Raw genomic sequence first — 16,526 nt, forward strand, 5'->3', positions numbered from 1 at the left:
GAAGAATTGCTACACGAACTGCTCAATCTTGCTGGTGTTCTCATCACGACGCTTTATTCAAGATGACAAATATTACCCGCCAATTGTGTTTGCGCTGATAAAGTTGCGTGCTCAAGGTCAATGCTATCAATCCCTTTTACTATACACGTAAAGAGACTTTTCTAGTAGCACAAAATTGTCTTAGCGCAAGCAAATTTGCTAAAGGTTTCTATACAAACACCTGCTTGAGGTGTGGCAATGGCAAAGTTAATGATTTAAAAAATGGTTCGGAAAATCACAGAAATCGTAGCCAATCGAAAAATTTGGAATATTTCTACACAGTTGTATATGAGCTATAAACCTGACAATGGCAAATGAGAAAAAGTCCTGCTACAGCTGTGTAGCCATCTATCTACTCAAATAACTAAAACATTTAATGCTTTGGCCAACACATTCACTACATTGTTTTCTGTTATTCGAAGTTTATGAAGAACTAAGAATAAGATAGATTAATATTTGTTACTGAACAAATATGTGGACAAACATAAAGAGAGAGAGGGAGAAAAAGAGAGGAGAGAGCAGTTGTGGTTTAGAATGCCTGACCTGCAGACAGCAGGTTGGAGTAAACCTTCTAAAAAGGCCACTGATGGTGACAGGAAGACCTTCAACCTCAAATTGTTCTATGCAACTGGGCTTGTCTCTAGTCGTTGATGTTCTCTTGCCATTTAACTCAGACGTGTCCAGCCAAGATCACAGAGACATTGTTTGTATAACAACGCTCTTAAAAACATGCACATAGACTTTGCTTTTAAAAAACACGTACCCACCCTCTGCTTGCAGTAAGCTAAGCTGAGGCTTAGCAGAGGCTAATCTCTCAATTGTCTAGAGTTTTGCTCTCTCACCACACATACAGTATATATCGCTGTTGCAATATCTCGAAACTTAACTACTGCTTTGTTCTTATAAAACTCATGTGAATATTAAAAAATAAATATCACATTTTTGTAGCATTACAGATATAAAAACACCTGATTTGACAATTTGCCATCTTACACACATATATAATGAATTGCTCTGCGCACTCATCGATTAAAATGACAAGTTTGCAGCATTTTAAAATCTATCCATCAAGAAAAAACTATAATTAATTTTGACATAAACATATTCTGCGAGCTTTATGACCATTACAGGTTGGCCGGCATTGTCTCCCTGAATACCTCACCACGATGAAGCAGCAAGGGTACACTCTAGTAGGAGTCGAGCAAGCAACACAGAGTCGTTGCTTGACTGACTACAAGATGCCTGTTAAAACACTTATTCTCCTTGGGTATGTTCCATATCCTATAACAAGCATATTAGTGAGTTTGTCAGGCAAGGTCATGTTACTGCAGTTGGTGTAATATTCTCACGAGAAATATTCAAAATTAGAATAGTTTTGTTTCTCACTACTTTTCTCACTGTTCATGCAGTTATGCATGGATTCTGGTCTAAAAGGTTTTTATGTGTGTATAATTTCAGCAATGAGAAACAAGGCCTTCCAGTTGAGCTGATGCAACTCATGGATGTCTGTGTAGAAATTCCACAACAAGGTGTTATCAGGTCTCTCAATGTGCATGTTGGAGGAGCTCTCTTTATATGGGAATACAGGAAACAGCGACTTCTAGACCAACCAACGCAGTGACACATGTTTCTATATAGCAGAGCAAAGTATCAAATCGTGACACAGAAAATTATCTTGCAGAAATGTTGTCTAAATATTTCAATTTCTTGTCATAGCCCCGACGGTAAATATTTTATCTCATCACGTAATAAAAGCAGATAAAGCCGGTGTTTAGATTTTGTTATAGTTGACAATCAAGGTTGTATGTGAGCAGGCTAAGTTTCTGTAACAGTACAATTAACACGCAGCGGGTGGCAGCAATACATCTCCCAAATGCTACTCATTGCCTGTTGAGAGCTTCTCAGGTACACATGACTAACTGCCAATCTGCTTGACATTCAGAAAGGCTACAATAGCTGATGCTTGTTTGCTGATGAGCTACTGTAGCCGTGTATCACTTGGTTAAAGGAAGTTTAGCTGTTGCCCTGTAGACCTTGACCTACAGAATAGCCTTGAAGGTAGACTTGCAACAAAATTTATATTTTAGTTATTGGGTATCAAAAGGCTCACCATGTCTTACTCTGTTGTGTTGTAGGTTCAAAATATGTGGAAATGTGATTACAAGCTCTTAAAAGTTCAAAAACGAACAGTTTATCGCAGCCATCACGAAAACGATGTAGGTTGGAATCCCTTCATTTTGAGGACGTTCTCAAATTGACATGGTTATTGTTTTGACAAGTGATGTTCTCACGTGAAATGAAAAGCCAATAATAGGCTCCATATAAAATGTCTCGTAGCACTAGTTTATGACAACCACTTCGGGTTCTACCAGAAAGCCCTTATCAAATATAGATGCTCGCTACTTTACAGTTTCGTTTCACCTTGGTCTAATCATCTAGTCGTAATCTAATCATGTGACCCATATTTCCAGCCAAATGGCGCAAACTATTTCTGCAGAATTTTTCAACCATCACAGAAAACCAACAGGCTCCTCATGTGAATCAGAGAAAAATATGCACCCCCTCCAGCTAAGGTTATAAAATTTCATTCCTAAAAAACATTTCCACATATTTTGAACCTACAACACAGCAGAGTAATACCAAATAACTGTGATGTGAATTTTGGTGCCAATCAACCTTTAAATACGCTGACTGAACTGGAGTTCAGTTGCAGCAATTTCTTATATCTCAAGGCAGAAAATAGTGCAGAACATGTTCACTTTGAAGATGTACATGCAACAACATATCACATGTACAATATTGACAGTGTACAGCCAAACCTTGACCATTGCTCACTTCGACCTACTTTGCATTTACCGAAGTACCGACTAATGACAATGACAAACACAAGGACCAACTTAATATTTGCAGCGAATCGACTCAAACTGACTAAACTACATCTAGCTATGCCCAGACTTCTAATCATACGACGAACAATTTGACCTAGACTACTTAGACGATACCGACTTTTTGTGACTCGGCCTTGCAGCTCCTGCAGGCCTGTTTTTGCTCCTTTTAACCTCCTTCCTAAACTAAGTATAACTCTATTCCACTCCAACAAGTTTTGCCTCTATCGCTCTAATTTCTATATGCACGCTCGTGATTATAAAAATAATAGTTGCCTATTTCAGCGCGTCAAATTTCAGCAAGAAATGCTATTGAGAAGAAGCATTTTGGGTAAAAACAGAAGCTTCCAAACTTATTTTAGCATGTAATTTTGATTCAATTGCGGAAGTAGGATTTGAAAAATTTCAAAGTTTTTCGTATTGAGTACATGAAGTATCAAGTTTTGTAAGCATAAGATCTTTGGTAGGACCTCTCAGCACCAGTTTGTATAAAAAACTTGTAGATCAATCTAATCGTAACTATTTCTAAATTAGTGACATCTTTCCTAGTATCAACAACAAGATTTTTGGCAATAGTCTGCACTTTCTAAAACTTATTTGGCCAAGATATGACAACTCTAGTTCAAATGTGTACATGTATTTTAACTAATGAACGACTTTGTTTAGACATTATAAAATGATTTATTGGTATGGGTCTGCTGATTAGTGCAATGCTAGTAGCTTCCATTTTTATATCCAATCCGAATCGGAGTGATACATCTCCTCGATGGTTAATGCCACAATATTAGGGTCAAAACCTTTTACAGAGGAAACGGCAATGCTGCCGCAATAAAATTTATTGAAGTTCAACTATTGATGTGCAAAAGTAGCGAGTCCAAAAAACTTAATAACAGCGAATGATGTGATGGCTCCAAAATGGAAGGCACATCTATATATATATTTCTCAAAGTATGTCCGTGTGTCATGTCTGTCTGCATACCGGCTATAGCTATTATTAGAATAACGCAGCTGGACAACAATGCAGACATAATGTCATGGAGTACCGTCCTTAGAAGCCTAGCAGCTTACTGTAATTTTCCATTGGCAATGTGCCAGGCTAATAGCTTGAAAATTACAATTGTTTGCCAAAGTTTTAAAATCTTTACAGTTGTTTTCATTTTTCTCTTAATTTATTTCAACTACACAAAACACTTCTCTCATGATATGTAGTTTGAAAGTTAAAATGGTAAATGTTGTTATATGTTAAATACAAATCAATTTTCTGTCTAGACTTTTTTATTACCCGAGCAACGCAGAGTAGTACAGCTACCCCCACCCTTCTACTTTTATCAGTAACTTTAGCTAGCGTAGCACAGCTAGTTAACTTATAAAGTAGACCAGTGGTGAAATACACAGGTTATATAACAATTACTGGCTCACTCGCATATTATATTCTAACTAAAGCTAGCCACAGAGGAATCAATCCATGCATTTGTGATTCGTTTGTTAACAATGGGAAGCTTTTAACATGACATCGCAGACTATTTTTATGCGAATACGGAAGGAGTTGGCAACTGCCAAGCCATATGGTGATGAGTTTTCTGTTTCACAGTACAATTTATGGCTGTTAACCAGTCAACAAGTTGATCAATCTGACTCCCTATCACTGTGTTTTTATAATGCGGTTAGTCCACAAGTTTGCACCACCCGCAAAATAGAAACGGCTCAAACCCGCAATTCGAGTGAGTTTTGATTGAGCATAAAAAGTTTTATCGAATATCCCATGATCGCAAAAGATGGAAACAACAATTGTGATGTGCAATAAAATGCCGCGCAAGCTGTTCCATTTAAGCATTTTCCACACTTCAGTCGTCCTTATTTCGAAAGCACGCTGCTAAGCGAGACAAAAGTGCTGCTATGACTTCCGATGTAGAATTCCATCTTTTTAACAAACCGGACTGTTAACACACAACATGCGAACTTCCATTGAAATTCTTATTGCACAACTCAACGTGCCTACACTTCCAAACGCACATCTTCTTCACTAGAATAACATGGGGTCACTGTGAAGACTAATTCAAACAAATTTTCATACCAATTAAATTGGTTGAATCAATTTTATTCTCTGTAAAACCAATTCTGCTAACAACTAGGTTTGCTACTACTAGTGTTGCTACCACTACTGCCTGTGGAGCCTGAATAATAGGTAAAAACGTATGAAGTAACCCACTGCCACTCCATTAAATAAAAACGTGCAGTACCGCTTCGGGTAAAACAACAGTTTAATGAAAAGATAACCATAAGACATAATTTTATGCGATGGCTAGATCTATATTTTATTATATAGTGCTGATAAGTACGACTAATATATAATCATGTAAAACTAGACTCACCCCTCTCCAATACAATGCAATAGAGTAATAATAATCAATTGGTTTCTGTTGAGTGGTGATACATTAAAGACTCGAATGGGAGAGTCATAAACACAATAAACCCCACATACAGATATCGTGATGAATGTATGGTCAAAGAACTCACAGTAAACAGAATTAATGTTGCTGTCGTACTAAGAGGCGAGTACTCCTGATCAGACGAATAATATATTGATGGACCCAGTTCACTAAACGCCTCACTGAAATGCCTTCAGTTCATCAATTAATCGTTTTCTGACAAACAAACCCATTTCCATACGCCAGCGAACCAGATCTCCAATCTTTGATGCATCAACACTTCATGGAAACTTACTGAAATGAATATCTACATGGTTCAAAGCACTTACCAAGTGTAAGTGATTATATGGCTACTGGTGTTCTATCAAGAAATATTTTATCATTGACAAAAAGCTGTTTTCTTAAATTGTAAGCAATATCATGTACACAAACAAAACATTCTTTACAATCCAAATATTTGGTACAAAAGTGCCAGATAAGAATTGAGGACACTAATACAGTAGTAAAACTTAACATGAACTTATTATTCAACACCAGAATTAAACGTCTCTGCTATTCTATATTTTACAAAGATGAAAATATTTAGTCATGCTGTAAAACTTAGTAAACAACTACGATACTAACTGCTAGTTAGACATCAACCACCTCAAACTACCCATCATGCACTTCATCTCTTCTGCTGACTTATTTGGTGTCGGTCGTTGCGTAAAACTTGTACTGCTGTAATGGTTTGGTGGCAGCATGACCTCTCTGAAGTGTTTTAATTTCATCATAGCTTTTTATTATGAGTTTTTAAATGGTAGTTCAAACCACTGCTTTGAGCAAAACATTTACTACACATCTCACACTGGTATGGCTTCACCCCGGTATGAGTTCTTATATGAATTTTCAAAGAAGTTCTCTGTGAAAAGCTTTGGCTGCATGTCTCGCATTGATATGGTTTTTTTCCAGTGTGAGTTCTCAAATGATAATTCAATCCACTACTTTGAGCAAAACCTTTGTTGCATATCCCACAACGATATGGTTTGTCTCCGGTATGAGTTCGTAAATGACTGTTCAAAGCAGTTCTCTGTGAAAAGCTACGGTTACATATCTCACACTCATACGGTTTCTCTCCGGTATGTGTTCTCATATGGTTGCTCAACGAAAAGTTTTGCGAAAAGCACAGATCACATACTTCACATCGAAACGGTTTTTCGCCGGTATGAGTTCTCAAATGTTTATTCAAAGAAGAGCTGTGAGAAAAACATCGATTACATATTTCACACTCGTACGGTTTCTCTCCGGTGTGAGTTCTCATATGGTTGTTCAGGGAGAAGTTGTGTGCAAAGCGCTGAGTACATATCTCACATCTAAATGGTTTCTCCCCAGAGTGAGTTTTCAAATGCTTGCTCAGATAAGTGCTGTATGAGAAACGACGACTGCATATCTCACACTCATATGGCTTCTCTACAGGAGAGCATGTCTTTCCATGATGAGAAGCACTTGCTGTGGTTGTCGTTTGAGCCCCTGTATGACAATACAGTCACCAGTAAAACTCTAACAGTTATGAACTTTTAGGAAAAATGATCAAGACTCATAGTTGTATTGCTGAATTAACTTTAAAACTTCATTTAGCTCACCCTGTCCCCTATCGTTAGATAACTACAAATAGACAACTACACTAGCTAAACCTACAGGTCAAGGCAGCTGATGGATCAGGGTTATTTGCAATGCGAACAATGAGATGAAAAGATAGTGACTATATTGCACATGCTTCCTTGAGTAACCATAAATCTTTCCATAGTTTGTATCAGACAGGGAGGGAGAATGCGAACCTCTCCGGTGAGGATCCAAAGAAACATCATCAGACTCTAGTTCAGTTATTACTGCTGCTAAAAATAGATAAAACTGCAAAGATGACAGAATGAATACAGCCATCAGAACCAAGCAAAAATATTATGTTTCATTGCCAAGGACTACGTTTGTAAGGTCCACTAATAGAACAGGTACCAGAAAGCACGCCAAAAGTACACAAGTTATTTCTGCATTATCAAATCTAAATTCTTTACAACTAATATTTCTGCCCTTTGTTGATATATATTTTTTAATACTGTAATGATGTTAGTTATATATATAAATCTCGGTGCTTGTGTGTTAAAATGATAAAGTATAAGCAACAAAAAATCACCTTCATCTTGGATTTGCACCCGTGACCTTCAAATCGCAAGTCTACTGTCAAGCGCATGTAATCACAAGGCTAAGCTGGTCTTGTCCATCCCATCGCTCTTACCATATACTGTATAGCCTTTTCGCGATTGCACACGCTAAATGTGCATTTATTATTATTAATTAATGCAGTGTGCCCTCGGAGTACCGATGCCACTGTACAACGATTTTTCCACCTTACAAAGTAAACATGGTGTTTTTCGTCCTCGCCATACGAAGACGAAAATTGTTTCGACTTTTTCCGCAATACGATATCAACAAAAAATTCCATCGAAATTAAAATTTGGCAGTTTGTGTGCTGATTACGTCGAAATAACAAATATACCGATATGCTATTCGCCAAAATCCATCTCACAATACCTAAAAAAATATGATGCTCGCTCTTTATCTCAGTTCAGCATTATTCTCGTTATAGTGAAAATGAAATTGAAAAACATAGTTGATGAAATTTTAGCCGATGACAAAGTTGAAGTTTAGTAAAATACAGACTAAAACTTAGCTTCAAGTGTGTGTTTAGTAAGCTAAATTCATTTAAGTTAAATTCAAAGTCTATGTTATACGTCTGCCTCGAAGGTAAGAACTCCCCACGGTATGCACTGCATATAGTGTACATCTGCATTGTAATGTTACATTTTATTGCAGATCACAACCACTAAATACACTGTTACTGCATAGTAACCTTTTTTATATAGACACACTTCTATGCACTGATTGTTATTATTAATTTAACAAAGTCATTATTTGTATTATGTTTGTTTTCTCAGTTTGTATTAATTATTACTAAATCTTTTTTTGTAACCATAGCAAAACAGACTTTATTTAGCCATTACTGGCTAATTATTTCACTTTTATATTTAAACACCTTTACAGTTGTTTTATTTTTCTGTTAACTCATTTCAACTACACAAAACACTTTGTTCATGATATGAAGCTTACAAGTTAAAATAGTAACTGCTGTTATTTGTTAAATAAAATTAAATTTTTGCGTTACGACCTTTTTATTACCTAAGCAACGCCAGGCATTAATTTAGTGTATATTATATATATTATTATATGTATATATATATGTACATATGCATATATATATGCACATATATATGTGTATATATATGTATATATATACATATGCATATATATACATATATATATACATATATATATACACATATATATATATATATACACACACACACATATGTGTATATATATACATATATATATACACAAACATATATATGTGTGTATATATATATATATACGTATATATATATGCACATATATATATATGTATATATATAACGCTGGGCATTCAGCTAGTATATATATGTATACTGCATATGTATACACTTATATATACTAGTTGAATGCCCGACGTTGCCAGGGTAATAAAAAAGTCGTTGGACAGAAAATTTAATTGTATTTAACATATACCAACATTTGCTATTCTAGCTTTCAAACTTCATATCATGAGAAAAGTGTTTTGTGTAGTTTAAATAAATTAAGAGAAAAAATAACAACAACTGTAAAGGTTTTTAAACTTCGTCAAACAACTGTAACATTCAAACTTCCTGTCATGGAAAAAATGTCTTGTGCAAGTCAAAGAAATTAAATAAAAGTAAAACAACTATAAAAAGTTTAAATGTTAATGTGAAATAATTAGCGAGTAATAGCTAAATTAAGTCTGTTTCACTACGATTACAATAAAAGATGATTCGGTAATGATACAATTAATACGAACTGAGAAAGCAAAATAAAGATCTTGAATATGTTGAATTAATAATAGCACTTCTTGCATAGAAGTGTGTGTATAAAAAAGGTTACTGTTCCAGCAGAAGCTATCCATCAAAACTTTGAATACGACGATAGTGATACCTCTCGATACTAGTACAAATGTAAAAATGAGATATCGTACTGTATTTGTCTGACCGAACGGTGAGAAAATGTCGAGGCTCTTCTTACGGAGATAACACAATTGTCCGCGTGAAAAGAATTGGCCTTGACCGCGGATATAGCAATTGAACCTTACGAAAAATATTTTTAACAGGGTCATCGTAACGCATGGCTACATCAGTAAAATAATCAGCGTGCATTATAGCAGGAATAACAGACAGACATATTTTGAGAAATATATATAATGATATATATATGTGTGTGGGAATGTTTGCAAGTGTTTGTAAGAATGTTTGTAAGTGTATGAACGCTTACTTGTAGAGTTGGTGCTCATAGGAGCATCGTCATTAACGTTCACTTCCTTCTTTATGGTCACTTTTTCTGGGAAACAAAAGCATGACATGGTGAACAAATGCGACAAAAAAATTAAAAGACGATCAATACCAAATGAAAAAGTTGCTTCCTATTGTTTGACACAACAACAAAAATGTATGGCACTAAGAGAATTTACAGTAGCAGGCTGATTATGGTGCCTTAAAAATTTCACAGCAGTCATTCTCAGAGTTGAATGTAACAATGCCAAAGCTAACATGAAGGAGATCTTGAAAGGGTATGTAACAAATCACATCAACGTTTTTCCTTATGTTATTTGTCAAGTATGAGAGCAGGACATTGTAAGCGTGTACCATGTGAGCCTATTCTTACTTTTTTTGATAAACTATTTTCAGTAAGCTAAAAACTGACGTTATCCCTATGTTTAGTTCAGTAGTAAAAAAATTAGAGTAGTAAATAGAATGCTTCTGTTGGCCAGTGCTCGTGAACTTGTCCTAAATCTGAATTTTTGTAAAAAGGTTGGGTGATTACTGTTGTAACCAGCCAACCTTTCTGTGGAAAGTCTGATGACAATTTACTAAAATGAATTGCTAATTCATACCACAAAGTTCACCAGAAATGACATTCATTATCCTCAAGATGCTACTATCTGCCGAGTCATCATCTACATCAAGTCCAAAGTATCTACAATAATGGTATTCATGATTTGGGCTAAGACTATTTTAAACTTGTAACTATATTTCAAGTCACCTGAAAACAAAATAAACATCTCTATTCTGTTGTAATTTTCAAATGACTATATCATACATGAACATGTGTATATGTATATTTCAGTGTTCAACTTTTTGTCTTCAATGAAACGCTGTGTTCAGTTATAGCAATTAAAATCTAACAATGAATAATCCGCATTGCAGAGGATTTGATCTCATAACCTACCGGTCCCAGAGCGACAAGCTAACGTATTAAGCTACACAGGATACAATGAATTCATTGGGCAGATAATCATTATATGGGTTAAAATACGCATAGTGAGTCTGGGTTACACGCAACGGCAACGTTACGACAGCTTGCTCTCATGGCTTTTATTAGTACGTTTAGCAATATGTATATTAGCTTACTCAAATTAGCCAATGGCAACTACATTACCTGCCACTGTTTATAAGCTATTTTTGATACCCCCGCAATGTCAGGAATTCGGTTAGTATATATATATATATACTAGCCAAATGCCTGATGTTGCACGGGCATTTGGTTTGTATTCAGGTTGTATATGCCCGGCATATGGCATTCGGATAGTATATATACATGGGTTTCTAAAATGAGATATCGTACTGTCTCCATCTGACCGAACGGAGAGAGAATGTTGAGGCTCTTCCTACAGAGAAAGTACAAATGTCCGCGTGAAAAGGTAATACATATGTCTGCGAATATATATACACTACCTGCATAACCCGTTCACGGGAACAGATTCGTATACAGAAAGAGGTTTATTGAGAGTTGTCTTTCATACTGTCAAACAACTCCAAATATGCTGTCTACAGAAATTGTTGCGCTGATCAGACTATGCATACACATATACAGTCATACATGTCAACAATGTTGGAAAGAACTATGGAAATCTGCAATGTGTTTTACAGCTAGTCTACATGCATCAGTCTCAAACCACTCAAATTGGAGTTGTCCTGATTTTGTACAGAGAACTGATAATGAAATTGAAATTGCTAGGCAAACTAAAGTTCTTCAAACTGACAGTATTACCCGTCCACGGGAACAGTATCACGTACAGCAAGAGGTTTATTGAGAGTGGTCTTTCATACTGTAAAACAACTTCAAAGATGCAGTCTACTGAAACTGTTGCGCTGATCAGACTATGTATGCACATATGCAGTCATACATGTCAAAAATGTTGGGGAGAACAACGGAAATCTGCAATGTGTTTTACAGCTAGTCTACAATGCATCAGTCTCAAACCACTCAAATTGGAGTTGTCCTATTTTTGTACAGAGAACTGATAATCAAATTGACATTGCAAGACAAACTGAAATTCTTCAAACTGGCAGTATCAAAAGATTTTGCATCTTTCAAGAAATTTTAACGAGATATTTTGCTATTGCACTGCTGAGTTATCGCCAGCATTTATTGAATGGAGACTTCTACATACTTAAAACACTAATCATGGCTCACCAGTTCTTCGCCTATAACCTGTGTTTAGACATGGTATATACAAACAGCTTAGCAATAATGTGGTTGTGTTAATAAAATTTATTATCAGTAAAATTTACATGTATAACAGCACAGACAGTATGATGGTCAAGGCAGATACAGCATTCGCACCTTACAACAATAAAACATAACGCCAACATGATAGACTTTTTGCCGAGCAAAAACTGCTGAGCAAGAACAACTATAAAAGTGTTTAGATGTAAATGTTAAATAATTAGCAAGTATTAACTAAATTAAGTCTGTTTTGCTACGATTACAATAAAAGATGATTTAATAATGATACAATTAATGCGAACTGAGAAAACAAAATAAAAATCCTGAATATGTTAGATTAATAGTAACAACTCGTGCATAAAAGTGTGTGTGTGTATAAAAAAGGTTACTGTTCCAGCAGAAGCTATCCACTAAAACTTTTAATACGACGACACTGGTACCTCTCGATACTGGCACAAATGTAAAAATGACATATCGGAATGTCTGTTTAGTAATTTGTCTGACCAAATAGAGAGAGAATGTACAGGCTATTCCTACTCGAGATAATACCATTGTCCGCGTGAAAAAAATTAGCATTTACTGATTTAGCAATCGAACCTTACGAAAAACAAAAATTAGAAGTGTAATGGCACATTTAAAATTGAAATGGCACATTTAAAAATTACAAATTAAAAAATAATTATTAGTAGCAAAAAATTAGTTTTTAAACAGTTTCAAAACATAACGAATGCAAAAGGTAATATTAGTTAATAATCAAAAGTGCACATTTAGCATGTGCACACGGTATACAGTATATAATAAGAGTGATGGAATGCTAAGGACTGATTGGCTCAGTGGTTAAATGTGTGGTTTGAAACTTGCAGTTACAACCACTGTGAGTTCAAATCTATCATGAAGCAAGCTTTTCATTCCAATATTTTCGTAGCTATCACTAGACAGGCAAACATCTGAACAGGTGATAATAGACAATGACCAACTTAAAGATTTATATAGATATATCTATATGCCTATACATATCTGTGCGGCGCCAAACCAAAGCTAAAATTGCGTGCACAGACATTACCTAACTTTGTGATGTGAGAAGACATCAACAACTGTACAATTGACAACAAGTAGAATTATTTAGAAAATAAAACTGTGTATCATTATTGATAAATTTTCTATTAGGTTCTCATGTGGCACTGCATATAAATAGTTTCAGAGACAAATGCAGAGATCGAGTGAAGCCCTTTGCCTAATATAAACATCTATAAATTATATTCGGCAACATTTGAAAGATGCACTTAGCTACTTCGTGTGATGCTTTTTGGTTCTTGAGGGATCATTTGTTAGGCTTCTTAGGCAATATGAATGAGCATCTTGCATGCAATTCAGGACTATGTCTGCCTAATAGTATTTATTATGCATTTCATAATTTGCTCTTTTAATGTACGCTGTTAATATGTCGTCAAAATAAAATTCTCATGCAGGGCAACGCTCTGGATAGCCACAGCAAGGTTTCAAAACAATTTCAGCAAATTGGATCTTGCCCCAAACTTTGCTGTTAATTGTCTACTAAGTTCACCATTAGTCCGTGCTACATTTTATAGTTGCAATAACAAACTGCTGATATACGTATTTTAGTGTAAGCAATGATATACAGCCCCCAATGGGGGGCTGTATATCATTGGTGTAAGTAATTGACAATGTAATCGATGGTTAACTGAACACGTAAGACGTTGGCCGATCAACACAACCTTCAAAATGAGGAGACAAACTGAATGGGTTGATTTGGAGGCATCTTAGGTTAAGGTCGAGCTAGTAAATGTTTTTGGGTCAGTGGTAGAGCGCGGTGTATACACCTACCCCAGCTAGCGATCGGCTACGCAGTCTATGCATTCAGCAAAGGAACTACCGAGGACGCAGAGTTGTTCTTTGCGTGGCGTGTGATTACCCAAACGACCAATGTGTTGGCATGCGCAGCAACATTGTCGAATCTATTAACATTTATTGTTGCGAATGCCATCAAAACCTTTTCTGATGGCTTTTTCTAGTTGCCTATATATCGAGCTTGTACATTGATCGTACTTCACTGAAGCTAAGTTGTGCAGTATATTATATATAGACGAGATGTGGATACGTATGCGATCCCATAAAGTGGAAAGTGCGTCGTATTAGTTAATGTATTAACAAGTGTTGTTGTATGAAATATCTCCAAAACAAGATAGCCAAGCTGATATAATCAAACAGGGAGTAAAAGCAGACCACAAGATATACTTACAATATGCACAAACAACAAAATATCTTGTAATTAGAAACGCAACCACAGCCAAATTAGAAACTCCAAAGTGAAAGGCATCCATCTCATAAGATGAGGCAATCGCCCTGCCAGAGAACCACCAAAGAGACACTGGAGACAAATCAGCTGATTGACCTTGACACTCAACCTACTCTTTACAGGCCTGCTTCCCCACATGCTAGATATCTACATGTATAATAGAAAAGAGCTCCAATGATTCAGTCTCTTTCCAAAGGGCCTGTGGGGGTTCTCTTCCAATCTGCCGGCTGAGGATCTTTTCACGGCCTTTAGAGCCTCTGCTTCCACCATCAGTTGAGCTTCTGTATCTAAAAACTGCTATGACTATCACTTGACTGTCAAGGCTCACAGCCATACGGGGCCGAGTAAATGAAATTGGACGACCATTCGAGTAAATGTGTAACATTCATTGGCTGTTTTAACACTTTGTCATTAATATTATTGTTTTAGAATTGGTTAGTTGTGTATTGTAATTGTTTGACTTATATAACAAAGAAGTATTTTTTAACGGTGAATATCAGTATCGCTTACCATAGCTTAACGCTTTTATTAGTGGCTGAACCAGTAATAATCAAAATAGTTCACACAATATAAGCAAAAGTTCACAACTAAACATGTTCAGAATAAAATAAGTTGGCAAAGCAATTTCAACACTGATGTTGTGTGTGGATTTAAGTTTGTTATGCATAATATAGGTTCTCCCTGAACACATAACAGTGTTACCTGATGAGCAGGTATAGATTAGATCAGGTTTGGGCTTCGTCAAGACCCATCGAGCTATCACCAGAACCAGAGTGTAAGAGCCCTGGTCTTTGCCTTTACATTCCTGACCTCTACTTTTGGTTGTCGCCAGTCCCTACATCTCTCTTCTAAGCTTCAGCACTGCAATTCATCAACAAACAGAGCAGACCTCTGTCTATGAGCCAAAGCTCATCGATAGTATTTTGATCATTAAATGCAATTACACTAACACATTGCAATGTCCACCCTGGTAACATGGCCCACACACCAAAATCATTAGCTGAGCTTTAAACTCATGTTAGTCTTTATTAGTAGAACATAGAATAGACTCTTAATATCACTCCTTCATTGATGTAGAAAATATTAACGTTAAAGAACAGTGCTTATAGTAAGAGTCAGCACACTTTGGGCAGCAGTAAGTAACAGTTCATATGTTAAGAGTGCAAGCACACTCTATCTTCTGCTTAGAATGTTATATTTAGCCCAGGTTTTATTGTATCTGTTTACTTGATGAATTTTCCGAGCCCACTGCTGTACGATCAAATACTCTAGATTTAATTTATCAGTTGAAAATCCCTCATTAAGTACGAAGTCCTCCACCTCCTCCTTTTAAAAATGGTGTGATGTGGAAATAAAAAGGCCAAGTGATTTTACTATGTATCTAAAACCCATTACATCAATGGTGCATAGGACTACTGAGATACCATTCAAGCTAAGTTTGTCATCAAAATGGACAAACATCTCGCTTGACGTTGTGATGTTACGACTTAGCAACACACACTCTCTTTTTAGGTTTGTTTTATGGAATCTAGTGGACCAGGCCAGTCTAATAGGTACATAAATAAGGGTGCCCTTGAATCTGTGAGTGTTAAATAAAATGAAATGCATGCAATCACCCTACCCAAATGACGGTTGGACGATAGTTGTCCATTACGGATATTATACACCCGACACAATCGAGTTTTCAGCCAAATATGTCTTCATCCAAGAGAGTTTTATAAATTGAATCCTTTCACAAGTTAAGAATTTTTACCTTGTTTTTAGCCTCATTCTTAGAAATTAAGAGGAAGCTTACTTCGGTGGTATCGTTTTTGTTGCATACCAAATACACCAGGTTGAAGACGTTGCTCCTTAAGATCAATTATCAGGTGCAAGCACACCCATATACTCATGCTCTGATGGTACAGTTACAAGTAGACTAGTGTGCTCCGAAACATCTAGAGAAAACATCGGCACAACTGAGTTATTTTGCGCAGACTCATCAGCATCAAATGCCGGTACACCTGGCTTTTGCACACCAGCATTTTAGAAGAAGGCGCAAGCACACCATCTCTCTTTGAGTCTGGTGCAAGCACACCCGCTGCTGACCCATGAGGTGCGATGTCTTGGATTCAAATGTTTGTAATGGATACCCTCTAACATGTAATTGGTTGCAACACAACAGCCTTTGAGAGTCTCCATGCACCACCACTTCACCCCAATGCATTG

General features: G+C 36.2%; 2 protein-coding genes across 4 annotated transcripts in view; one reads left to right on the plus strand and one right to left on the minus strand.

Moving 5' to 3' along the window:
- The window catches only part of LOC137400789 (probable methyltransferase TARBP1), a 37,726-nt gene extending 35,919 nt beyond the window's left edge, over positions 1 to 1,807 (plus strand). The window contains exons 23-24 of the mRNA XM_068087127.1: positions 1,170 to 1,306; positions 1,498 to 1,807. Coding sequence (XP_067943228.1) covers positions 1,170 to 1,306; positions 1,498 to 1,660 — 300 coding nt within the window. The 3' untranslated portion in view covers positions 1,661 to 1,807. The remainder of the gene's footprint in view (positions 1 to 1,169; positions 1,307 to 1,497) is intronic.
- A 3,172-nt stretch (positions 1,808 to 4,979) lies between these two features.
- LOC137399298 (zinc finger protein 79-like) lies at positions 4,980 to 16,030 on the minus strand. 3 transcript variants are annotated; one of them, XM_068085347.1, is made up of 5 exons: positions 15,021 to 16,030; positions 10,386 to 10,468; positions 9,767 to 9,832; positions 7,171 to 7,227; positions 4,980 to 6,862 (listed from the first exon to the last, which is right to left on the minus strand). In XM_068085347.1, the coding sequence occupies exons 2-5, from the start codon at positions 10,411 to 10,413 to the stop codon at positions 6,123 to 6,125; spliced, it is 891 nt and encodes a 296-aa protein (XP_067941448.1). In that variant the 5' UTR covers positions 10,414 to 10,468; positions 15,021 to 16,030; the 3' UTR covers positions 4,980 to 6,122. The 3 variants fall into 3 exon arrangements, with proteins under 3 accessions (XP_067941448.1, XP_067941449.1, XP_067941447.1); XM_068085348.1 differs by lacking the exon at positions 15,021 to 16,030 and having other exon boundaries at positions 7,171 to 7,224; positions 10,386 to 10,474; XM_068085346.1 differs by lacking the exon at positions 15,021 to 16,030 and having other exon boundaries at positions 10,386 to 10,474.
- Positions 16,031 to 16,526: the final 496 nt, after the last annotated feature.

This window comes from Watersipora subatra, chromosome 7 (genome assembly GCF_963576615.1).
Source record: "Watersipora subatra chromosome 7, tzWatSuba1.1, whole genome shotgun sequence".
Lineage (NCBI taxonomy): Eukaryota > Metazoa > Bryozoa > Gymnolaemata > Cheilostomatida > Watersiporidae > Watersipora > Watersipora subatra.